This window comes from Aphelocoma coerulescens, chromosome 10, assembly GCF_041296385.1.
Source record: "Aphelocoma coerulescens isolate FSJ_1873_10779 chromosome 10, UR_Acoe_1.0, whole genome shotgun sequence".
In the NCBI taxonomy this organism is placed as follows: Eukaryota; Metazoa; Chordata; class Aves; order Passeriformes; family Corvidae; genus Aphelocoma; species Aphelocoma coerulescens.
The window spans coordinates 3932128-3958986 of NC_091024.1; the positions used below are offsets into that span (position 1 = coordinate 3932128).

A 26859-nucleotide genomic window follows, 5' to 3' on the forward strand; every position below is an offset into this window, starting at 1 on the left:
GCATATATTCCTTAAGATTTACCTTTACTCTCCCAAACAGTCCATTACCTCAGCAGCTGCAAGATTGAAAGACACTGAGGATCTAGAGAATGCATACTTATGTGGCCTCATACTTTCATATGACCTTATATATTTATACAGCCTGCCATCCACAGCTCTGAACTTTGTTTCACTCTCAGCCTTGCTCACCTGTCACCAGTAAAATTACACACACCCTTTAGTGTTGAACTGCTGATGAGAGTTAGTGGTCTGTCTTTTTTAAAGAAATGAAATGGATGAGACTTGTTAACATATTTATAAGTATGCACTGGGTTTAATTCTAAGTTGGAATAACTAGTGTAAACAGACCACAGCCTGAAGTATTTTAATTTGTGTGTTTAAAGTTACACTTACTGTGTCTGTAAGTTGGATTTTGGAAATGGAAGATTTAATACTGGAACGCTTCCCTGAAAATAAATATTTGGGGCCCAATAACTTATTAAAAACAGGATGCTACTTTAATAATTTTAGTAAACTGAGTGCCTAAAACAATTTAATTGTTGTACCATGTGAAATGGTTGAGGGAACCTTGTATCTGGATAACGAATCCCGATTTAAAAGCTCTGTAATTATGAAACCATGATATCCCCACAGGTCTGAACTCATTACCCAAAACATTGAAAATAACCATTTTGTTTTATAAGCATAAGAACGCACTCCAGGGTGTAGTTCCTATAGTGTACACACTTACTGAATGCTTGAAGCATTTAGCTTTTCACCTATTTCTTCGCAGCATATTTGGAGCACACATACATGCAGCTTTCCGGGTATCATTTGTGTGCCATCAGCGTAGTTGTCTTTTTATTTAAGTACCTCCCAAGTGGAATAGCAGTACTGATTCCAGACTCAGACAAGCTGAGAAGTGTTGTGATCTGTGTGTCCATTTCCTGGCTCATCAGCTCGTTCTGCAGGCTCTGACTTTTCTCTCTGTCACCTACCAAAGCACACCAAACGCAACTGGGCTCATTTCTAGCACCAACATCACTGTGTCCCGACTCTTCCCGTGTGGCCAACTCGAGCTGGCACGGGAGGGCTCGGGGGTGTGTGCCCTTGCTCCTGCAGCGCTTCGTTCCTCGCCGCCCGGTGCTCTCAGCCAGATCAGCTCTGCTGACCAGAGCGGGCACGGTGCCCGCCAGCAGCGAGTCAGCACAGGGGCATCCACAACACAGCAATCCCCCTGTGCCTCCCCAGCTCTGCTGGGAAACACCTGCCTGTGGTGGTGTTCATCCCAAAACCTTCCAGCATCCAGGTGCCTGCAGTTTGGTGCAGCAGGAGTTTCACAGTACCCGGTGTCTCCACATCTGGCCTGCAGGAGGCTTTATGCTGTTTTTGCCTGCTTTTGTCAATTCATCTGATCGTTATATTCAGCCTCTCAAAATTATGCCTTATTTCTCCCTTTCCTCCCTTCCCTCCCTACTTTCTTGGCGCAACACTGTCAGCAACTTGTCTTTCAACCCTAATAAATTACCCTCAGCCTATGATTACAGGGTGGCTTTGCCTGTTGCATGTACTGTGTCTTCACTGGCTCTTTCTTTCACCTCCTGTGTTGCTATCAGTTTGGCTTGACTCAGGCAACCAGCACAGCCAGCCAACATTTTAAATAAGAGTCAAGGGGAGCCTTACTTTTTGGATAGATTTTGTTTTATTTAGGTCATTCTGCACTCAACAGTGCTCAAATGTGGGGAAAGTGATAATGAGTTCACATTTTTTCAATTCAGTTGCTTCATTTCCATCCCTGCCTAGCCTTTCTGAGGCAGCAGTAGGAAATATAACCATAATAGGAACATATATATGGAGTAATATGTAATACATGTATATATAATTTCATAGATGTGTGCACCATCTATGTCCTTCACACAGGTATATGTTGCCTGTATCCTTTTATTGTTAGGAGATTTGGGGAAGAAGCAATAGCATTCTTGGCTGAAGCAAGGGAATGTTATGGTTTCATGTTGTTCATACTTTTGCATTTTTGTGACTCAGATAAAAGCTCTGTTTGTTGCAGTCTGACTCGAACAAAGTCAGGAAAAGCTCTTTCAAGCACTCTGTGCAAAGCAGATTTTGTAAGCATGACTGCCAATGACTAGATGCTTTTCAGCACTTCGTTTTCTTGCAGAGATCAAGCCCAAGCTTCCAGCAAAGTTTTCTGCCCATGGACCTCAGATTGTCAGCATTCACCGAGTCTATATTCAGACGAGGCCAGAGAAGCGCATTAATTTTACCGTAGGAAGCCGAGCCTACTTACTCCCAACAACATCTGTGGTAATTAAGTGCCCCGTGCGAAGGTTCCAGAAGTCCCTTATCCGTTGGGAGAAAGATGGACAACGCTTACAGAACTCCAAAAGGCTTGGCATCACTAAGTCAGGCTCGCTGAAAATCCACTGTCTCGAAGCCACAGATATCGGTGTGTACCGGTGCATTGCAGGCTCTGTGCACGAAACCTTTGTGCTCAAACTCATCGGGACTGACAACAGGCTCATCGAACCCCCGCCCCTTCGGAAACAGCCCGGCGAGATCAGCAACCCAGACCACAACGAGGCCAACAGCTTCGGGGCCAAATGGCACAAAATGAGCAAAATGTGGCAAATGTGGAGCAAGAAGAACGAGCTCTACCTGGGTGACAGGCAAGTAAACGATCAGCCGTTCCTGAGAAATCTGGAAAGCTTGGGGAGCAATTCGGCAGAAGACTTCAGCTCTCGTGAGTTCAGGAACAAGCGCCTGGAGGCTGCGGTTCTGCAGGGTGCCTACAGCATGGACACGGTGCAGTTCGAGGAGCTCATAAGGAACATGAGTCAGCTCATTGAAACTGGAGAAGTCAGTGATGACTTGGCATCCCAGGTCATTTACCAGTTGATTGCTGAGCTATCCAGGCCTCCACCACCAACTACTGAAAAATGGAAGGGGGCCCAGGATGAGAAAGCTGCCTCAAAACTCACAGGCAAATTGCCAAACGAATCTGAACGTTTCAGCACAAAAACAGTTGATAAGTTAACGTTTGACCAGAAGGTTCCAGTTATTATGAGGCAAAAGGAAATTCCTCAAGTTTCCTTCAACAAAACAGTAACTGTACGGATTGGAAATACAGTTTTTCTGACCAAGAATACTCGTGCTGTCAATCTACTGTGTGAAACAGCTGGTATTAGTGAAGTGAAATACACTTGGACAAAAGATGGCGAGACATTAAAAGCCTCTGAGAAGTAAGTAAATAGCTTCTCTTTCACTTTTGAATGACTTATTATGTCGCTATCGATGGAAAAAATCCACCCTGCTGTGCAATATTAGAACATACTGTTGTAAAAACGAGATAAGCATGGCCACTGGGCCTTCTGTCTTTTTAGTTAAGTAATTTATTTTTATTCTTTCAAGTGTCTGTCACATTGTTTGGCTTTACCAATGTCCAAGTGTTTGTCCATTTCCAGGATACTACATAGGAGGATTGACTATTTTTGTAAGGTGAAGTGTTTTGGATGTCCTGGCTGTATTTTTTGATCTGCCTTAATCATTTCAGCTGTGTCAGAAAAAGAGCAGATTTACCCTCAAATTAGAGAGGCTATTGAATTCATTCAGATACTAAATACAGTGGGAACACATTAGAAACATCTGCCATGGTATAGATGAAAAGAAGTCTTAGCTCTTACTCATTTTAAGAAGGGAAAATATCACTGGTACCCTCACCATTCTTCAACACACAGTTTAGGTATAAATGGAGCTGCATAACTTCAATTGAAAAAAGAAAAAAAAAAGAGCTTTTATGGATTTTATTCAGTACTTTAAAATATTTCTGTTGAGGACAGTGAAATTCAAAATAACAAAGGACCTGTATTACCATCACATTTGAGAGCTGAAAACAAGTGCAGCAAGAGTTTGTTACAATCAGGTATTTGCTCAAGACTGAGCAAATATTTCTACTTCAGTGCTGATAAATTAGAAGCTCACCTGGTAATACTAACATTAACTTTAGTGTGTGAGTCTCTTGGAATTACAGCTAGCTCTTGAGTAATGAAAAAACTGGTTCTGAAATGATAAAGGTGCTTTTGGGTATTTCTCAACATATTTAACTGATTAAATGCACTGCCAAGAGAAATATACTTCTGCAGGGCTATCAATTAAAGCAAAGACACCAAAACTAAGCCATTTAAAAAAGTGCAAATGTTTTTGGAACCATGTAGCTCCCACCAGTTATGTTTATTTTGTGAAATGCGCATAATTTTCCATTAATTTGTAGCAAGTGATACTTTGATTTCTTTGGACATGATGGTGTTTTGTTTATTCACGAGTGTGTTTGCTTCCTGATTTTAGCCCAGACTGATATTCTTGCACTTAAGGCACATATTAACAAAATTAGTTCCTAATTTTTTTTCCCATTAGGGTTTCTTATAAACAAATCCAGGTAGATGTGTGTGGACCCAAAAGCCAGTGATATTAATAGCATTGCATCTGAAAAAGAGCGTGAGGAGGTCAATAGATCTTTATCTGTCAGGGAAGTAAAGAAGGATGTACTTGAGCCATGCATGAGGTGGCTTCTTTTGTTGAGACACAAGTATTTTGAATATAATTTTTTGTTAATCTATTGTGTAAGTGTACTCAGTGTGGGAAAACACCAGCTTCAGGTGTTTGGGATGTGCTGAGTGAATGGCAACTTAGTGCTGAGAAAGGCAACAAGGGAGAAAAGTTACTTTCAGCCTCTTCCCCAGCCTGTGGTGCTGTCTCTAATACCTTGTCCCTCAGAGGGCAGGCAAGGTATTCAAGACACCTGTGAGATTTTGGTGGAAGATTTTAGCTTCAAGGATGATATTTAAAAAAAAAAAAAAAAAAAAAAAAAAGAGGCCCCAACCCCATAGTAATTTGAAAGTCAGATCAGGCCATAGATTTGTGAATTCCCCAATCCTGCTGAAAACCAAGCTCGCTCTGGAGAGATCGATTTCTTGCCAAGCCTAATACTTTTAATTGTGGTATTCTGATTTATTCACACTGTTGTTCCCAGGGGATCCTGGTTTGTGGTAGCAAATGCACTGTCCTTCAAAGGGCTGCAAGTAGGACACAGCTCTGCAGGAGAAGGAGGTCTGAACAATCCTCCTTGTGTGTATCCCTGAGGGCTCCCCTTCTGTCACCAGAGAGGAGGCAGAGCTGTGACTGCCTGTACTGCTCTGGAGCTGCAAACTCCTAAAAAGGAGTTTTGCTGCTCTATCTGTAACTCTTGCAAGGGGATTCAGCTGGGTTTGTCCCAAGGTAGTAACCCTTGTATTTCCTTGGTTGTCGTGCAGGGTGATCCTGGACTCCACTGGAAAAGTGCAGATTCGGAATCCTACTCAAAAGGAACTTGGTACCTATGGATGCCTGGTTGTTAATGACTCTGGTTTTGATATGGAAACATCACTGCTCCTGCGTGCAGGTAAAACTGTGGCATTCCACAGAACTGGGCTTTTACACACACACACACATATATACATACACATATATGTGTGCATAAATATATGTGTATAAGCACCCATGCCCACTGCAGTGGGAAATGGTTTCTTCTATTGGCAACCCATGAAACTCTGCCTGATTTAATAGGCAGCAGTAAGAGGGTCTTGTTGCTCTAAAACCACAACAGGTGTGAACTCAGTCTGCCTGTATCTATCCCACCTGTCTTTTCTGGCTGCTGCTTTGCAGACTGAATTCTGTTCCAAACATGATGAAATTAAATGCAGGACCTACGTTTAAAAGTTAAATAAAGCTTTTAAAACTTACTATCCCTTTCATTTCAAAGAGATGCCTGTCATCTTGTCCTCTGTGTTAAACGTGACAAATCTGGAAGCCAGCAGTTTCTCAGCAGTTGTTGGAGGTACAATTGTGGCAAGAATTGGAGCAAATATTGTGATTGAATGTCCAGTGAAAGGTAAGTAAGAACTGCACTGACATTGCTTGTAATGTTGGAATCAGAAATTTACCTTATATCTTGAAATAAATTACCACCAGTGAAGGCAGAAAATCATTGATCATTAGTCTTTTTTTATTAGGCATGTCACCCACACCAGTCCTATTTATTTTCTGCCTGTCACATCAATTTATATATACATCTATATGTTCAGAGTTTCCTTTAAATGGGCTTTCTTTCCAAGAAGTGGTCTAGGGCTCCACTACAGAGCTTAAAGCCCACCAGAGTGTGGGGCTATCTTGCTGCAATAGCAAGCATGGCCAGCTGACTTGCTCATCAAAGAACTTTCCTTATCCCTGTTGGAGATGCACATCTGTCTAGACTATTGTTGAAACTGAAAATGAAATCTCCAGCCGTAGCTTAATAGAACTTTAAACCTGGTGGTGAAGTAAACTCACCTTTTAGCTTCATCAGTCTGCAGCTGCAGTGAGGAAACAAAGAGAAGCGCCGAGCTATGAGAGAATACAGATATTTTCTAGCTCAACATCTGTGGAGGAGGAATAATGTTAATCAGAATTAACATGCATTAAGCAGCTCACTGCTTCATTTTATTTTCTAGCCCTTTGTTGGAAAGGTAGATATTTTCTTTTTAATCTTACCATTGCTATCTGTGAAGCTTAAAGTGTAAGATTTCAGCCACAGCAGCGATATTCTGTCAAGCATTTAATAAGCTGAGCTCAGCCTTTTGTGAAGATGATGTGTGAAAGTGCAAATAACCACGAACCTTGCAAGTGAGTGCAAAGAGCAACCTCAGAGCAGCCAGTTTGCTGCTCACATTTATGTGCTGGGAAATTCACATCAGAGGGTGTTGATACTGAACCAGGGTAGTGATAGAAATATATATATGTATGCAAATAGCTCTGCATACAATAGTGGCGCCAGGCTGACATATATTAGGACATGTGGCTCTGCTATTCACCGTTGTACCAAGGCTAATTCTTTGATGAAGTAATATTTTCCAGCTATAGTTTGGCAACTCCATGTATAACTGACCTACATCTCAAATTCAGCAGAGAGTTCATGTCACACTGTTAATATTAATATTGTTAGGATGGGTAAGCAGTTAGCAATTTAAATATAAATTAATATTTTCACATGGGACTGTAGATTTCCAAATGCTTTAGAATTGTATATATTGGTGAGCCAAACTTTAGTTATGCTGAGACACCAGTGTTGACTTAGAAAATGATTTATCTAATTGCTTTATTTCCCATCATTGCCTAGGAAGTAAGTATTACTGTTTGTGAATAAAATAGAGCTTGCTTGTCTTAAAATGTCACTAAGTCTAGAAGCAGAAAAACTTTTGCAATGATGTAAGCAGAGTTTTCCTGTTCTCCTCTCCTTAATGGAAAGTAATAAAACACTGACTTCAGAAGACTGAATTTAATAGCACCTTATGCTGATACGTTTGTCTGGTAGGTGGGACCCAGAAATGTGTCCATTTGCAGTGTAGGAGGATGAGAACTTCATTGTGAACGCTGGTGAAACATGATGTGAATGATCAGGCTCCAGAAGTAATGATAAGAGAGCCCTTCTTGTAAAGTCAGGGAGACCTTGGCTGGATCTGCAGCACCTCTTCCTCGCTGCCCTTCCTCCTGACTGCTGAGCAGAGGATGTGTTTGCCCTGTGAGTTCCACTGCATGAAGCACCAGTGGATAAGTCTTTGCCAGGAGCTTATTCAGGATCCTTCTCCACAGACACTGTTCGTGCAGATTTCTCACTGGTGTCACATCTGGTCTTTGGGACTCCTGCTAGCCCACAGAGTAGTTCTCCACCAGAAGAACCATCTAATGAATTAAGTGTCCGTGTGTGTGAAGGGTGTTAATGCCATGTCAGTAGCAGAATTCTTAAATTACTTTTAAATTTCTTGGTTGCAGTGACCTCTGAGGGGTCTTTTTTTTCTGTAGAATGAATAAACTGAAAGATGTTTTTAAAGTGGTTCAATCTGTAGTTTCTTCTGCAAAGAAGCTGACCTACTGAAGATGTAAAGTTTAATATTCTGTGTAGCGTTGGTCTTTTGGGTACAAATTTTTTTCTTTTTCATTGTTACTGATTTGGTTCTTTTATCCTTTTGAAAGCCTTTCTCTCACACTCCAAAAATCATATTGAGATTGAAAAAGGGCTTTGACTGCTGAAGATCAGTATATCCTAATAAACAGAAGAGCATCAAAGAACAGACTAAGAAAAGTTAGCTGAACTGCTCAAACTGATGGTATCTCTTTCTTTTCTCTTTTTAGTTCATAACGAGAATATTTTTCCACTAATTATAATAAACTCACTTTTATAGCTCCCACACGAGCATACGTTAGAAGATATTCATACATTCTGGATAGATTCATATTCCATTCTTACAGCCAAAGGCTGTTCAATCAACACACATGGTATAAATATCAATACTGATTGCTCCAAATCGCTCTTGGATAACATTTATTGTATTTGCAGAAAAAACCGTCTTGTGATTATTGCTAAAATAAACTAAAACTGTCAGACTCCATTTATTGTAAAAACTTCGATAGTTCTTGAGGTAAAATAGAGGGAAAAGTGGGAATACGAATGAAATGTGCGTTGTCTGCCCCTTGCTGGTGAGAGCAGGGAAGTGGCTCACACGGAGCTGAGGTTGTTTACACTTCTCTTTGCAGCTCTCAAGTATCTTGGCACACAGGCCTTGAGAAGCAGAATCTGCACCTTCATCCAAATTCTGCATTCCTATGGATACATTTTGGCTCTCTCATAATAACATACTGATTAAAAATTGTGAGAAAGACACAAAGCCTGTTGTATCTTTTTTGCACAGAAGTTTCACAAAGGTGGACCAAGTACTTGCTGTCCGTGTTGGAACTTGAAACAGGTCCAGAAAAATCGAGATTTTGATTTTCCATCTGTTGCTTCATTTACCCACAGTATTCTAAATGTAACTGTGATGCTGTTCTTTGTCTTCTATGCTTAACCCCTTTAGAAGACAGCAGTGAAGGAATATAGAAGTTTAATACATAGGATTTGGGCTCTGCTGTGTTCTAAAGGATATTAGTAATAGATTTCAAAAGTTTAAAGGAGTAAGTACAGATTTCTTTTATGAGGAAGGAATGACAGTATTTATAATTAGCATAATAGAAGGAAAATCTTCTGCTCTTATGCTTTTTACAGTGAGTGCATCTTCATTAGAGTATTGCTTGGATCAGGCTTGAGCAGAAAGGACTGAAAGATGTTCAAAAGCTTAATTGTGCTTTGCTTTGTGTCTTGTAACAGTCTGAGAACCTGAAAACTGAGTCCCTTGGGATATAGCTAAGCTGAAGGGTGTGCCTGGGGACTGCACCTGATACTTTGCCAATACTAAAGGGCAGTCTGTCCGAGGGTCCAGGCAAGAGTGACCACGTAGTCCAAAGCAACCCTCATCCAAACACACATTGGGTGTCTTTTGGGACCTTGCTACCTACTATGTCTCTATAAAAAACACAATTCTGAAGCCCTCTACTCCTTTCTGATGTAGATGGAGCCTCAGGGAGGGGAAGAAATCCATAAATTGAAATTGTTTACAGCACTGATTTTTTTTCCTCACAGCTTTGCTAATCTGAAAAGAAATTTCCTTTAAATTCCTGATTCAGGAAGGGTTAAGATGGATTGTGTTAGAGGAAGGCAAAACTTCAAATACTTCTTACTTCAGTTTGCAACAAGCTGTTGAGAAGTTGCCTAGGCAAAGTTTAACGAATTCTAATTCTGTAAAGGAAGAGGTTACCTCACTGGTTAGCACCTGCTTGAATGACTGAGAGGAACAAGTGGTTAAATTCACAGGAAAGAGAGAGTAGGGTGTCCCAAAGGCTGCTCTGGGATTTGTGATGCTCAGCATTTTTATAAAAGTTCTTGACAGTTGACTAAAACTGTGAAGAATGAAGATTTGTAAAGGCTAATGTATCTAAAACTCCCTGGGAAGAGTCACAGCAGGAACACATAAGTAACATTTAAAAGCTAGATGAGCTCAAAGGGTGTTCCAAATTGGTATTTGCAGGATAAATGTACGTATGGGACAAATAACCTTAAAGTCAGACAAATGCATGTGGCTGTCCCTGAAGGACTGCCACTCAGAGAAAGGTCTGTGCAGTCATGGTGCCCAGTTCCATGCAACACCAGCACGTTGTTGCCCCTTGCTGGTGAGTTTTGGGTGTTGTCCAGACCAAAACTAATGGCAGAGGAATAGACAAAATAATAAAAAATACAAATTGGCCATTCTTTAAAGCTGTGGTGAATCCTCTTTGCAACTTGCTCATCTCATGTCAAAATTGATAAGAGCTAGAAGAGGTAGAGGGAACAGCAGTAGAGGAAACAGGCATGATCTAAAGGCTGCTTCTGGTCCTGGAAGGTAGGAAGGGTTATTCCATAAGTGCCATCACTTTTGTACTCTGCCCACACATCTCCAGGTGCCCATAATTGGACACAAAGTGCAGAGTTAAGTGGACTTCAGGTCTAACTAACGATAGAGCAATTCTTGGACAGTGCTTTAATTTCTGATAAAATTCTATTTTCCAGGTCTGCATGTATGTATCTACTTTATGGTGATACATGTCTGGGTCCTACGTGCTGCAGCACCATTACTGAGTAAAGTGAAAGTGTAATTCCACCAGCTGGGCAGACCAGTCTCTGCTAACAGTGCTGAATTGTGGAAGTGCCCTAACACACACCAACCCAGCCTTTGTTGGGGGTCGGCTGCAGAATTCAGCCTAGCAGTCATTAGTTGCTAAATACAGTTGCCTTATTTTAAATGCCTGATTTTGAAAAATATTAGCCTTAAACTTCTGCAGCTGGAAAAAAGATTAAGTTCTCTTTGACAGCCAGAGAGCTGAACAGAATCCGACAGAGCCGTAGCAAGAGCAGGGTGGGAAGGGGTCTTGCTTTGGGAACCCCTCTAAGGAGGTCGCCAGATGTTGGTAAGAACACCTAAATCCTGCCAGATGCTGCTACCACCTAGGAAGAGGAGCTGCTGCATGGCTGGCAGGAAGCAGGAGAGGTAAAGCTTTGAAAGATTGTGAGGGAAGGGGCAGTGCCAGAGGGCAGGTGGGGGATCACACCGAGTGCCAAAATGCCTCACGCTGGTGCTCTGGTCAGGGCTGCTACTCCTGGGGAAGCTGGCAAGATTAGGATGGGTAATTTCAGTAGCAGCAGGTTTAGGCTTTTTAGGGTTCACGAGAAGTTGATTGCCCAAGCATAATTCAGGTGGATATAAAGGCAGTTTGAGAATTCTGCTGGAGAAAATAGGAAGGTGCACCAGTGGAAGCAATTGCTTTGTAGGTTATGCTCAGTGCACTGGAGGTGTTAGTGGGTGTAGGGTAAACTGTAATTAGATGATATTCATTGTGTATATTCAGTTGACCCAGAATTGTTTCCTCTGAAATAAGGTAAACTTTTAGTGAAGTGCAGCAAAATGTGCTTTGTGCCAGCACAGTTCTGCCTTGCTCATGAATGGGAAATTCAGAATACTTTATGAGATTCTACATAGCTGGGGGAAAAATTTCTGAAGACATATCCAATGTTTTAGAGCAAGTAGTTAGTAGGCCAAGGTTTTTATGGTGTGTAATATTTCACAGGGCTTTCAAGGTTGGAGGAAATTTGTTTTTGAACACTGAATATTTTAAGGGCACCCTATAGTGCAGATTCCTTTTTTTCTCTTTTTTTTAAACACGTGTTTTGCAGTCCCATCCGGAGCTAGAGTTTTTTTCCATAACATTTGCTGTCCCAGGGCCACTCATGGTGGAAAATGACTTTTTTCATGGAACATTGAGTATTGTAGAGCTGCTCTAGTGCTAGTGGAAAATAACCTGTGTTTGAGGTCAGAAAAATAGATTAAACTAATTTTAAAGTTTTATAGCCACTTAGGTCTATAGGAGAACTTTTTAAGAGGATTTAGATCCGTTGCAAGAGTAAGATTTGCATTTTCAAGGTTTTTCTAAGACTAAGGCGGCCTGAGTTCAGGAATGCATCTTTGTTCATGAAGGACAATTACAGCCATCCTGAATTTTAAGTATGTGTTTAATTGCATTCCCTGATAGGGATGGATTTAGTCTCATGCCTAAGTGATTTCCTGACTTGGAGCTGTAGGATATAATTGTTTGATTCTGCTGCTGTCTGGATCCAGTGATAGGTCTCCCATTTGAATCCCTGGGATCTTTACTGCACTCAGGGATTCTGAACCTTTGGCATTTTGGGGGAGTTGGTACCTTTGGGCTCATCCTCAGCTGCATCTGCATGGAGATGGGGTAGGAAGGAAACAAAGGTGGCTACAGGCCATCTCTTCCCACTTCCTCCTTCCCCTTTTCGTGCTGTCTGGGGATCAAACCAGGAATTATTCCGCTTGAAAGTTTTCTTGCTACAATTCTGTAATGAAAAAAGGCTCTTGTAGACAGAGGGGAAGTTATTTTTGTCCATTTAAAGTCCCTGTGTAAATCAACCTTTAAGTAAGTGAGAGTCAAGCATCTGCAGTAAAATTCAACCTTGTGCACAGGACAAAATCCTCCATGAAGTCCTACAAATATGTCCCAAAGCTTAAGAGTAATTTCAGCTCCTCTAAGGGAAGAAAAAAAAAAACAAAAACAAAGCAACAACTTGGCTTTGGCTTATTTTTGCTTAGTTTCATTTCTACTTGGATAAGAAAACTACTTAAAATTCTTAGGTTTTTATTTACATGAGTTCTAAAGGGTAAAACAGAGGTTTTAGGCCTTAACTACTTGCCTAGGGAAAAAAAAAAAGAGCTTTTTCTTGATTTTGATGGTATGCTTGAGCTCTGTCCTGCAGTTTCTGTGTAGGAAAATTGGTGCAACTGCAAGAGCCTTGTCACAAGAGGAATGTGGGAATTGTGTACTTTGCCTGCTCTCTCCCAAGAGCTGTGAGATGAGACTCAGCTCAGTGTGCAGTGCTGCATAGCATAGGGAAGGGAAATCTTATCTTGGGAGCAGTAAATATGGAGTCTAATTTCTGAAGCATTGAATATCTGCACGATGGAAGCTTTTGCACCTGAAATGTGCTAATGCTGACTGCTTGCTGGGGTTGTGAGGGGTTATGAGATGGAGTTCTGTGCAAGGTACTGTTAAGCAAAAAGGCAAATGCACACCTAAAACTAGTTTTTCCAAGTGTCCTCTAACAGTAAGAGTTTCTACTGATAGGAATTCCAGAAATGAAAATATAAACAAGAACTCTCGTGAGACATACAGCAGAAGAGGATTTTTCACTGGCCATATGAACATACAGATAAAGTGCAGCTGTCCAGAAGAGCTTGAAATGCATGTGCTGCTTTGCCTGAGAATGTGAAGGAGCTGGACTACAGGCATGTCTTTTTCTCCAGCTTTATTTCTTTAATCTGTTTCTAGGGTGTTTGTTAGGAGATGTGATAACTTCATATCACATTTTTGCCCTCCAGATTTGGGTCCCCCTGAAAGGCAGGGTTAGAGGCCCCTGATTTCTAGCATAGAGCTGTGTCCTGACTGCAGAGCGTGCAGAGTCCTTCTCCCTTCATGCCCTACTCCAGCCTGTAATAGGTCCCTGAACCCTTCTCAAAAGCAATCTTGCTTTTTTCTTAGCCTAGGACTCAGTCTGAGCATTTGCCTTAATGCTCTTAAGGGCAACCTGATCAAAAGCCTATGAAAAGGTCAGAGCAGGAGCTTGATTACAAACACCAGTTGTTCTTAAGCAGATAGTCTGGTATTGCCCAGTCTCGCTCTCAGACAGTGAATTGGTTTCCATGAAATACAAAGGCTGGGGAAAGGAATGGAACCAAGAAATGCAAAGTCTTGAAGGGTCCTCAAAATGGTCGTGAAGGGGCCAGCTCAGAGGGGCTCAGCACACAGTTCACATAACAATTATTAACTCCTAGATAAAAATCCTGCTTCTCGATAGTTTGGGGTAAAACACAGTGCAGGAGTGTTGTGATTATTCCTGCTGCTGTTTCCAGCTCCAAGATCACCTTTATGGGTGCACCCTGAGGGTATCCATGTAACACCAGCTGCTGGAGAGCAGCACTGTGTGGCGCCTGTGTGTAGAGCATTGGTGGTGTTTTTGATGTGATGTCTTTAACTGATTGTTTTCCATGGATTCCCCCCTCACATGCTCTTTATCTGTGAGTGCCAGCACCCCTAAGATGGCTTGGGTGGATTCCTGGTGCATGACAGCTGGACTGGCTGCTGGCCTGTCGTGCAGGGCTCTGTCTGCACTTCTCCTCAGACCCACAATTTATGTTTGTGTGCTCGCATTATTCACTTGAGTAATGGTCTGATTTACTTGTGTGTGTGGTATTACTCACTTGTTTCCCCTAAAGAGAAACAAATACAGCTCTTTGGAGAAAGAAAGAGGAATCATTTGCTATAACTTGAGTTTAAGGTGTGACAGATACCCAGTTTTGAACTTAAAATGAGTGGCAAAGCTATTCTGCAGATGTCTTCTGCAAACTGAACTCCAGTTCACATTTTAAAAGGTTCTACATGTCTCTGAATGAGACACACGTAGAAGAGTAGAGACAGGGCAATTTTTCTGGGATAGCCCTAGGATATAAACCGTTTGGAAGAAAAATATTTGACTTTAGTTAGATCCTGGGAATGAGCTACATCTCTAAATGCTGTCATGAGAGCAGAGGGAGGACTATCATGAGGTGATACTGGGCTGATGTTTGATAGAAGCTCAGGTTAAAAGTTGAAATTTGAACCATTCCAAACGGTTTTGTGTTGTGTGGAATTGGACTTTAAACCTTTTTACTTCAGTCCCATCTCAGCTGTGCTGCTTCTGGCTTCCTTTTGGCTCTGATTGGCCTCTACTGGGTTTTGGTGCCAGTGAGGGTAGTCTGGCTGCAAACCTCTAGGTCTTAGAGTGAAACAGCTCAGATCCTCACACCACCTCCTCAGCCCATCTGCAGAGTAAGTATATATGCCTGAATGGCTGTGGAAAGTACACTGTAAAGGAAAAATATGTCTGAGAATGATACACTTTAGCCAAAAATCTGGGTAAAATGGAAAAAAGACCCTTAAAACAAGACCTCATCCTAATTCCAGAAGGATTCTTTGAAGTGGCATAAAGCTTCTTCTAGAAACTTGAAAAACAACCTGGTTTTTGGACCCCTGTGCGCTCTGCAGATCTTGTTTTGTGCAGCTTTATTCAGTGAAACACAATTCTACGGGAGTTTAAAAGCACAGAACAGCTGCTAAATTGTCTAGAATAAAATCTGTGATTATACAGAGAGTTTCTCTCCACTGCCTTTCTAGACAAAATGGCGGGGGGAGCTTTTTCCTTCAGTGAAATAGCAGGTTCCAAAAACGATGTCTGGTTCCTATTACAGCAAAGGAAAAACTTGAGGTGTGCATTGGAAGTGCTAAGCCAGTGATTGAAATGTTGAAGTTGTTCCTAAAGGCCATTCCACATCATGAAGACATCATCTGTAAAGTAATCCTGCACAATGATCTGTGAGGAGAGGAGACTGAATTAGACTGAATTCAGTGTGGCTGGAGCTTCCAAATGTCCCACGTTCGGGTCGGCTTCTGTGGCAGAACCTGGTTGGGTCAGGGAGCACTGACTTGTTTATCTAGCAAGAAAAAGGGTTCAGGTGAAAGATTTTTTTTCATCTCTGACTTGTCCCATCCCTGCACCTTTGTGCACGTCTGTGGCTGCTCACTGTGCCACACGTGCCAACTTACCCAGTGACTTCTCCAGGATTCTGGAACTTGGAAAGAGCATTTCTGCTGCAGCAGCTCAACCAGAGCACAAGCAATGAGGTGTCTGATTTGCCAACTTGCAAAATACCTTTTTAAAGGCAAGTGTTTGAGGAAAATAAAACAGTAGAAGTCTTCCCCCTGGTAGTGTGCCAGTGGAAATATAATTTCATTAAAAATATGCGTTCAAAGTGATTTCTTGATTAAAATTTAAAACGACAAGTTATCTGCAAGCGCTGAGGCTCTCAGAGTTCAAGCACTATAGCAGGAATGATGATAGACCTTTGGCTTCTGTACCACAGTAACTGAGATTGCTTAACAAGAGAGCCCCTCTTTTCATTGTTAATAATGAAGGGGAACTTTCTGTTCCCTTCATGCTCTGTCATTACAAGTTGCAGATCACATCTGCAACTTGGAGAAGTTGTCACAAGTATTTTGGCATAAATTTGCAACGTGTATTTTATTTTCTAATCTATTCTTTTTTCTTCAAGAGAAATATTGTTGCCCAATTTTTTTTTTTTTAAATAATAAAAATTAATCTTCCTTCCTCCCTTCTGTCCTTCCTTCCTTGTGGGAGTCTGCTTGAATGAAGAGGTACTGTGCAGATCTTTCCATCGACTGGTCCTGACTGGGTTTAGTGGTCTCACATCTTTCAGCAATGAGACACGTGAGCACATTGCTTTTGTAGGACTGGTAGCAGTCTGTAAAGCTGCCTTTGAGCTGGGCTTGCAGTACTTAACCTTTAACCTTTATTCTTAGTAGGATGATGAATTATTAATAGGGCTCACAACTGAAAGGTTTTCGTGTGAGTGTAAAAACTGCTTGTTTTCCTGCAATGTTGTAGCTTCGGTTTTCACTCTTTGTGAAATGAGAAAGGAACTCAGGATTCTTGGATGCTAGGGTAGCAGTTAGCAATATAAACCCTATGGCTTCTCTCTCACAAGACATGTTTCAATTATTTTCATTTTAAAGGTGTTCCCCAACCAAATGTAATATGGTTGAAGAAGAAAGACGTTTTACAAATCAATTCTTTCTTGGTTGTGAATGGCTCCTTATTTCTGAGGAATGTTTCCTATGGAGATGCAGGAACATACACTTGCAGAGCAGCTAATGCTCTCGGAAAAGCTGAGGCTGCATCTGTTCTCCACATAACTGGTAAGTGCTAAATGGGAATTCCTTACTGATAACAACAGTCAGCCACTTTATAATCAAAGTTTAACAATAAAATAGTTGGAGGGATATTTAACACTTTATTAGAAATTTGGAATTTTTGATTGCATCTGACGCCCTGGGATCCGTTCTCTGTTTTGTGTTTCCTGTAATGTGGATCTGTGTACAGATGGTTTGACTTGTGACTTCAAGGTTGTTCCATCTTCTTGCTTCCAGGCAACAAATAATCAGCCCTAAAACCAGCTGAGACATTAGGAACTAAATCCACTGTCATGTAACTGTGTGCCCAGTGCTTCTAACTAGAGACACAGGGCAGGTGTGAGTATTCAGAAAATCTGCAGGGAAATGCAGGAAAATGAAGGCAAAGGCTGGTTTAGGGGTTTGGTGTTTGTTTGTCTTAACTATAGAGGCCAATAAAATGTAGGGAATTGGAAAAGAAAAAATTCTGAACTGCTAACATTCAGAATAGAAAAGATAAAGAAAAAACTCCACGTAAATACTTCTATTTCAAGTAGGGTAATGATGTAATTCTGTAAATACAATCATGCCTTGCACATCACCACAGTCAATGGGTCATTTGGCTCTAGAGATGAGCTGTCTCACCAGTTTGCTGTGCAAAGTGCAGCCCAGCTCCCCATGACCAGTCCTGCCACAAAGATCCCTTTCTTGGGCACACACCCAGGGCAGGTTGTGGATGTTTGGGTCTGTTGGCCGAGGAGGACATTCCAAGGACATAATGGGAGTCTCTGTGTGAGCATGAGTGTAGACTGAAGCTGCCTTCCTGGTTTCAGTTTTCCTGGAGTACATCAAAACTTCGGATGTTCCAGAGAGGAATATTATTATAATGACGTGACTGGAAGATTGCTCTCACAAGAGTCTAAATTTTGTTTCTATTCCTGGTCATGTGACATTAGTTTAAATAAATCTGGAGTGGAGAGGAGAGGGCCAAATTCCTCAAGTTTTTTGGCTGTGCAAGAATGCAGTGAAATGGGAGGACTTCTGCTGTCAGGACTTGCAGATTGCACTGGCTCAGTGTTGTCTGAAACATCCCATCAGTTTTTTGGCTTGGCTACAGCACTTGCTGCCTGACCAGGGGCAGTCCAGCAGTAGCACAAAGTCTGGGCAGCCTTTCCAATAAAACTTCCTAAGGGCTGACAAGGCAACCGGCCCTTGGCCTGTGGAACTGGCCTCGCTGTGGTTTTGTGGAGACTTTTTTTGTCCTGGTGTTTGCAGACAGGCAGGAGGCTTTGTACAGAAACTGCACGCTGAGGAAAAATGTTGAGCCGATGTAAAAATGACCCAGAGAAGTTAGAATATAGTAAAAGATTTAAACCCTTGTGGAGGGAGAGTCATAGATGTTATGTACATTCATTAAAACAGAAATGTTGACTAAGTGGTAAGAATTGTGTGTTACTGACAGATTGCCCACATTTTTGGCAGTTATTCTGCCAGCATATGATAAAAAGGAGGAGTTGCTATAGTGATGGGCATTTGACTCTGCATTCATTATGCTATCTCTATGCATAATGAGATTTTAAAAGATGTTCTTCTTTTTTCTATTGTAACACTTTGTCATAATTCCATCTAATGGAACAGAGGAATTGGCTGGATTCCACTGAGAGAGTTCTTTTTCTTAAAATTTTTGTATGCAATGAACTAATAAATAACACTGTCATGAGAAACAGGAAATACATCCTGTAAATCTTGTTTTCACACTAAGTGTTACAGGCCTGCTTTTCTAATAAATTCAATGAATTTGATTAATTTAGACACTTGCATAAACATAAATAATTTCTGTTTCCCTGTACACATACCTGCAGTTTATTTGTTAGTTTAATTGCATAAATGAAGTTGATCCTAAAGAACTCCAAACTGCTACTATCCTTCTGCTTCATAATTAGCATGCTGGATATTTTGATATGAAATTGTTTTTGGCATCATGATTTAACTCTTGCTAAGAAGAGATTTTATGCATTGTGTTACAGAACAAAGACTTACAGAGAATAACACTCAAGTATTGAAGGGAAGCAGAAGAAAGCGTGTCCTGATGGCATCTGTGATTGGTACAAATGTCAGTGTGGTACCTGGAGATCCACTAAGAATAGGTGTGTTGCCTTTTCTGCTTTTTCATGAATCTTTTTTTTTTTTTTTTTTTTTTTAATGTAGGAGGGCCCATGAAAAAAGTGAGTGCAATTCCCAAGAGTCCAGGTTTGGTGACCCCCTGGATTTCTTAACTCTGGGTCAGCTCTCAGCCACCAGGGAGGAAGCCTTAGATTAAGACAATCATATTTTTTTCCAGCTTTTCAAAAAACACCTTCCCTTAAGCCATTGTCAGGTGACTCACCCTGACACTAAAGCCATTAATCACTCTTTGAGCTTCACTTGAAACGATGGAAGGGATTCAGCTGGGCCCTAGAATGTTTGTACTTTTTTCCCATCTAAATGAATGCCTTTGCTTCCATCCCTGCCCATGCCTGTGGAGTGAAAATGCAGCAATTTCATCTGATGTGTTTGTGACTCCTTTCCCAAACAGAGAGAAATTCTTTAATTACAGACCTTTCTGGGTATTGTAGAGTCTGGGATGAAATCTTCATTCCATTTAAATCATTGCTGCCCCCTTCCACCTTGTTCATGTAGAAGCTAAGTTTATAAGAACTTACTGAAAGGGAAATGATGAAGTGGGGTAAGTGCACATCAGCTTATAGAGCTCATACCCCTCAAGAGGCTGTCAGCATTTTGGGCCATAGCTTGGACTTCAGTGAATTTATGCATATTCTTGTTTCTATTTAGAATGGTAATGTCCTTCATGTAGAATCACACACTCACACATACTTGTTCACAAACATTTCAGTGTGTTGAGAAAAACCTGCTAAAATGCTGTTGATTTTTAGGTTGTCCGGTGCTGCCCAGTCACAGAAATACAGTCCAGTGGCTCTTTGGAGATAGCCCAATTGAGGAACTTAAGACCTTGGAATACCAAACACTGGTTGGGGGTCATATCCTAGAGGTGAACACCAACTCTGGTCAATTTGCTGGACAATTCCAATGTCGGACTTCAGCTAGTGCAAAACTAATGTCAGTTTGGGTAAATGTCAAGAAGGAAGGTTTGTTGAAAATTATATGACAAATTCTTGAATTTTAAAATATCTTCTTTCACTCTGTAAAGACTTTTCCTGATAACTAACCTGCTTTTCTGTGTTGAAAGTAATTCAGAAATATATGTTTGGCTTTACATGTAGGAATGGTCTTATTTAAGTCAATAGACAATGTCCATACTCAGAGTTGGATATGGCAATTGATGTCTATCCAAATTTCGTGTGGGGGCTCTGATTGCTTGCCTGTGTATCTGAGAAGCTGAGAGAATGTGTTTTTCTGCTCAAACAGTTTTAAATCAGACAGGTTTCACCAACTTGCCCTTCAACAAACTTCTCCATGATAGCCCACCAAACTGAAGCAAAACTGAGTTTGAGGTCATCTTTGGAAATATCTTCATTATAATAAAATAATTTTAATGTAATTGTCATATGCCAGCATCATTACAATTAATATGGCAGTGATCTTACTGCAGACACCTTTAATCACATCAGTGTGCTAGAGCACACTGCACACTCATGGATTTCCACGTGAAATTCTCAAAAATGTCTTGTAAAGTTCCCCAGTGTAATGCACTTGCAGAAAACCACATTTCTATCAGTAGGTTATGAAATGTGCAACTGAATTTCCAAATTGATGAATTTGAAAAGAACCCTACATATGCACCAGCAGGACAATCAGCTGTATCCACAAACATTTTATCAAGTTTTAAACATTTCAATTGCTTAGAAAATAATTATGTTCTCTTTTTTAAAACCCAGTTATAAGTAGGAACTCAGATTTAAACCAAGCATCTGTTGACACTGTCAGCTTTTCTGTATGTTTTATCTCTTCACCTAGCAGTTTGATTTGGCTTATGACTGATGGGCAAGGGACACAAACAGTAGAATCAGACCCCCTGTGCTGTGTGTGAGGGTGTTCTCAGTGACTGTTCATGGGTGAGGATGGTTCTGGAACGCCTGGGGTTATGGGGGAAGTTACACTTGCAAAGGAATCTTACTGAGACATAGCCATGATCAAAAGATTTATTTTTAAAATCAAATGTAAATCAGAAAATATCCTAATAGAATTTTTCAAAAACTAGGTCCAGCCTTAGATCCTAATTTAGATCTCCTTACAGTTAGAATTTCTGCCACTTATTGAACTGTCCACCTACAGTCTTCAGCTGGACTGCCTTTTGGTTGCCCAATCCCCTCTCCAGTCAGGTTGGGCAGTATTTTGGGGAGATTGCATTTCCTACTTCTGAGCTGTAACTCTGATTGACACTTATGTAAATGTTTCATCAGTGCCATACCCACGCATTTGTGAGGCTGTGAAACCTCCCTTGGTGGTTTTTGCACAGTAGGCATTTCGAGGGCACTTCTGAGCAGTGTCATCCTAGTTAAACAAACAATACAGTCTCTCCATCATAGCTGCAGTCAGTAAATTTAACTATTTCTACTTTGAAAAAGGCCCTTTTGTATTATTTTAAGAAATCCAGAAGTAATAAGGAAACATTGAAAAACAATAAGTTAAAGAATTCATTATGTGCTGCAAGAGTGAGCCTGTGGACACAGCTGGTAGCTATCAATTATTCTTGGTTATTATAGAAAAACCTGACTCCTTCTGTGATCACATAAAAATCTGTCAACATTGCATAGTACTTCATCTTTTACCAAGTGACAAAAAAAAATTGTGGAGGAAGGGGTAAGTGTGGAATTTTGACTAAATATAAAGGTAGTAATTGTTAGAGGTGATCGGTTTTTAATATAAAACGCTCTTTAAAGCAAATTCCTTTTTCATCTTGCCAGATGCCTCAGTGGCAAATTATTTTTACATTAAATACTTCTCCGTAGTTTAGGACAGGATTTTCTTAAATCCTGAAATTATGTGAGGTGTCTGGAGTAGGATGAGTTTTCTTCAGGACAAACTTCCTGTGGAACAGCAGGAAACCTAGAGAGCCTGATTTACAATTTCCTCTTTTTAATGCTCATTGTATAAAAATGTTATGAAAGTTTTAAAGGAGGCTCATCAGTTCCTACTGTGAGCCAGGTTCTGCCCTTCACGTGCTGATCTCATTTGCCTTCTAGAGAGCTTCATGTGTAAGGGCTGAACTTGAGGGGAAGCTGAGTAGGACTAAATTCTACTTTGGCTCATGGTCCCTTTTCCCAGTGCTGAAATATTTGCTTTTCTACAGAGGATGTGGTATCTATCCAGCCTGCAGAGAGTGCTGCCAAATCAATCAAAATGTGTCGCAGTTACAATGTACAGTGCCTCTCTCACACTGCTTGCAATTGTATTTCTTAGATTTCACCTGGGAATATGCTGAGTGGAGTCCTTGCTCTGCTACCTGTGGGCATTCAGGAACCCGCTCCAGGAGCCTGCAGTGCCTGAACGCAGAGAAACAGAAAGTAAATGAGTCACAGTGCAGAGAGCTGCAAAAGCCAGTGATAATTTACCAGCCCTGCAACACAGAGGACTGCCCTGCCAGGTAAACTCCCTTCTGCTCTGTTTCCATGTGCTCTTTGTGTGTTAAAATGCACTCGCCACCTCCTGAAATTGTTTCTGTGTTTATGCGTGTCTCCACGCTGCTGCAGCAAGTCTTGCTGCTACCACACCACAGCACACCACACCTCTCCTCAAAAGCTGAACTGGAGATCTCTCTGAGATGCTGGGATGTGCAGTTTTGTGGAATCTGTGCCACCCTAGAGGGAAAGCTTGTTGTGTTGAGAGAGGCCAGAATACCTCTGTGTTCACCTGCTCTTCTTTGTGCCAGCAGAGCTCTGAGGAAGGTGTTTTCTGCAGAATGCCTCATTTATCTCTAATGCCCCTCACCACAGTGCTCCTTGTATGTCCTCCCCAGCCAGTTTTGTCACTGATTCAACAGGGGATCATGGGGCTGAAGGTATTCACATCACAGACAAGCATATCACAGCATCTGATTCTGAAGGCCAAAGCCATACTTCTAGGCTATTTGAGTTACACTGAGCATTCCAGCTCAACAGGGTGTTTCTCCAGGTGTTCAGCAGGAAAATCCACAGGATCCTCAAAGCAGGTGCTTTTTGTTGCTTTAAAGAATTGGTCATCACTATCAGCAAAAGTCTGTGAGGGGTGCACACACTTTGGAGTTGCCCCTCACTGGAAAATGTTGGCAGGGAAGTGTTAAGACCCTAGCTGACATTGCGAGAGTGCATCTTGCCAGTATGTTCTAAATTCTGTTCTGAATGCAGAAAACATAGCAACAGATATGCATCAGGAGAAGTTGTTTATACTTCATTATTAGCAGCCAAAAACCAGATCATCTTAAATTGTGAGACTGAACTCCAGCCAGCCCAGAGAAAGCAAACATTTTGCCAGGAGAAAAATACTGGAATCAAACTAATAGTTTGGAACAAAGCTTTGGTTGCAGGTTTCCCTCTTAAGCTCCAGCCATTTGGAACAGATGACAGGAGAGTAAAAGGGGTCCTGGGGCTCCTCTGAGCAAGGTCATGCCTTTCAGTGGATTGCAGGGCATGACTGAATAATCTGATTATCACTGGCCCTGGAGTATTCACAACATAAACAAATCAGTTATTTCATATGGCTAAAGGGAATGGGAACTGAATTGTCTTTTTAAATGCTTAGATTCGTTCTGCTTTAAATTTGGCTTTATGTAATTGCCAATGGGAGGCAATTGTGTGTATACAAATGCAATTAACTCTGTCTTTAGCCATACATGTGTGCTAACAAATAAACTGGTTTTCTTTCATGAAGTATTCCATGCTTTCTATACAGGAAGAGCATCCCAGATGCCTGGAAAATAGCCCTGTGTCAGGCCCTTGGTGCCTCTAACCTCTCTCCTTCCCTGTGATTACAGACCTGGGAGAGAAGTGCAAAATATCCAAACTTCCCTTCCCATTTTCCCACTTACTGATTTCTGCACAACCTTCTCATCTCAAGGCAGCTCTTTAGAAAGTATCTGTAGAATTATAAAGGCTTAAATATGCAGTCAGTGGCATGGGCCCATAATTATTGGGAGTGTTTTGCATGTGTTTAATCACCTCTCTCCATCACAGTGGAGGGATACAGTCAAGCAAATACAAGGGCTTGGGTATGTATTTAACTTGAGCTTTGCTGTGCATGCACTGCACCAAATGTTTACAAAAGTACTTGAGCTTTAAAAGGGAGAAAAACACGAGGGTGCAGACTGTAAAAGATTAATCTTCCTTGGGTGGATATAAGCTGTTTGAGTGTAAGAAAATGAAATAATTGCTGAAGAAAATGGGATTTTTTTCCTGTTATCACTGTTGTGGTACACATAAAGTCCATTTTATATTTCTAGCCTAGATTTATGCAAAGAGCAAGTCGAGTTGATTGTATTACCACCTGCTGCCTCCCCAGTATTGTTCCTAGCTGCTAAGACAGGCTAAATATCTGCAACTTCTAACCGACAAATAACATGTTCTGCTTGAGCCGTTATCTGATGAGATCTCGATGTAATAAATTTGGATGAGTTATGGCAGCTGTCACTTTGGTACCAACTAAATTGGTACCAACCATTTTATAAGCAATGGAGAAGTTCAGTGTCCTTCCTCCTGGAGTGTCACATCCAGCAGGGTCCATAGGGCTCACCTAGTAACAGCTTCTGGTAACAAGCAGTGTAACCTCTGTTAGCAAATCTGCTGCCATCAGTTAACCACGTTTAGAAGACCTTCCTCAAGTGAGGAAGCTGATTCTAGCTGTTCTCACATCTAAAACTTGCAAGGATGGGTTCTTTTATGTTTTCTTTGCAAACAATTGCTGCCAGCTACCAGCAGGGCTGCAGTAATCGCTAGAAATGTGTATAAATGTGCATCCTGCAGGTGGGTAGCTGGGCCGTGGTCTGAGTGCTCTGCATCTTGTGGCGGTGGATTTCGCCATCGGCAGCTCTCGTGTCACCAAGTCAAAGCCAACGGCAGCGTGCTGGCCCTGCTGCCAGGGGCCTGCACACACAGGGACAGGCCTGTGGGAAGGAAACCCTGCACGGGGCACTCTTGTCCCCTGGGGCCAACGCAGGCAAAAGCACAGGTAAGTGACAGCATTTGTCTGGAATCTCCTTGTATCATAAAAGTGGGACAGTGCCATCGTGCCACTGGCTGAACATCTGTTGCACTGTGGCTGGACATCTGTCCTCTTACACAAGGGAGGAGCTTTGTGGGTGTAATTACCTTTCAGACCAGCCAATTAGAAATCCTGTTTTGTAAGGTTTTTTCATTTTATGCTGTCTGAGCAACTTTTGTTTGTTGAAGACGACCTGAAACCAGAGTAGTAACTTCAGTGTATTTTATAAGCTAAACCACTATGATGTATTTCATTTTCCAAGCTAGTTTATTGCTTTTATTGCAGTCTTTTTTTTTTGCATAGTTGTACTTGTGAAGTCCCTAAAAACGATACATGAATGTGCTTCAACAGCAGTTGCCTGTGTTTAATGCACAGAACTCTGTTTTCCTATATTTTCTGTTTCTTCCTTCATGCAGTAAACTTGTGTTCATATTGATACAATTTATATAATTATTAACACAGTATTTACTGTTCGGTGTGCAAAGTAATTAATTACAATTGCTATTGCTGCATTCACAATACAGGTTTTAGCAAGACAAGTTTGTAATGGTCAGAGCTACAGAAAGAAGGTTGAAGCAGTAGGGATGTGGCACGATGAGAGCAGACAGTGGATTTAGCTTTAGGAGCAGGCAGGAAAATTAGTGTCTTGGCAAAATTACACAGAGAACCAAAAATATGTAGGTCTTATCCAAATTGGGGTGTGACAGGGCTGAAGAAAAAGGCAAAATGCAAAAAATTATGGCTGGGCTGTGTAGCTGGGTAACTGCCTAGGAGGGTAATTCTGTTGTTACTAAATTGGCTGTTTCTTTTTCTCTCCCCTCACCCTTTACTCTCAATTTTCAGTGTTCTGGTCGCTGTGTAGGCCGCCCTGCAGGTTCACAGCACCGTCAGTTTATATGTCAGCTTCGGAACGGATCTTTCGTGCCAAACTCCTCTTGTGACAAAAGAAAGAGGTAAACAGTTAGAGGAAGTTACAAGTTAGATTCTTTAGATGATCAAATTAAGGTACTGATCAAATTAAGGTCACTGCTGTACAAGTAGGCAAATTCTTTTGTGTCAAACAAAGAAAAGGAGGTAGAGACAGTCATCCCTTTGTGGACACTGGATGAATTCAGGAACCCAGGAGAGGTTATGCCTGAAGAATTCAGAGCATCCAGTATGCAGTGTTTCAGGGTCAGCTAAGTTTTCCTAAAGATAAAATACCTTTTCTATTCCAGGGTTAAGAAATTGGTTTAAAGAAACTCACGTTTCCTCATGAGCAGGAAGGCATGAATGAGGAGCACAAAATTAAATAAAAGGAATTCAACTTAAATATTAAAAAAAACTGAACAGGTTACTCAGAAAGTTATGGAGTCCCCACCTTTGGAGATACTCAAAATAGAGACAATCTTGAGGATCCTGGTCTAGTTGGCTGTGCTGTGAGCTGGGCTGGGGGCTGATTGGTCCTGTAGTTCTATGAATAAGGGTTTAGCACAAAAGCAAACATTTAACTCCACTTCTTTCCCTGCACAGCCCTCCTGTCAGAAGGAACTGTTCCTCAGAGCTGTGTGATGTGTACTGGCGGACAGGCCCCTGGAGGCCCTGCAGTGTGGGCTGTGGGAGCGGGTTCCAGTCCAGGAGAGTGTCCTGCGTACACAGGCAGAGCAACAAACCCGTGGCTGAGCATTTCTGTGAAGGGAGGAAGAGACCAGTGACCTGGCAACACTGCAATGTCACATCCTGTGGCAGTATGTAAATGTTTATTTAAATATGAGCATACTAATAGTTTGTAGCAGTTATATTAGAAAGTGACTCACAGTTGTACACTATTGATTCTACAAGCATTTGATTGTACATCAAAGGTAAAACTATCCTCTCCGAGGAGCACTTCGTAATCCTGGGGTTTCTTTTCTCTAAGTAGGC

The 26859-nt window shown here is 41.4% G+C and overlaps 1 protein-coding gene across 7 annotated transcripts in view; it reads left to right on the forward strand.

Annotated features, from left to right (window-relative positions):
• Positions 1 to 26859, forward strand: part of ADAMTSL3 (ADAMTS like 3) — a 180353-nt gene that overhangs the window by 151205 nt on the left and 2289 nt on the right. For 6 of the 7 annotated variants that reach the window (XM_069025491.1, XM_069025495.1, XM_069025493.1 and 3 more), the window contains 10 exons: positions 2156 to 3236; positions 5304 to 5431; positions 5792 to 5920; positions 16609 to 16791; positions 18792 to 18911; positions 19698 to 19910; positions 22186 to 22369; positions 24720 to 24924; positions 25801 to 25910; positions 26470 to 26684. In XM_069025491.1, the coding sequence (XP_068881592.1) occupies positions 2156 to 3236; positions 5304 to 5431; positions 5792 to 5920; positions 16609 to 16791; positions 18792 to 18911; positions 19698 to 19910; positions 22186 to 22369; positions 24720 to 24924; positions 25801 to 25910; positions 26470 to 26684 (2568 nt within the window). Of the gene's footprint in view, positions 1 to 2155; positions 3237 to 5303; positions 5432 to 5791; positions 5921 to 16608; positions 16792 to 18791; positions 18912 to 19697; positions 19911 to 22185; positions 22370 to 24719; positions 24925 to 25800; positions 25911 to 26469; positions 26685 to 26859 lie in introns of those variants that run through there. The other variant, XM_069025498.1, reaches the window with a different exon arrangement.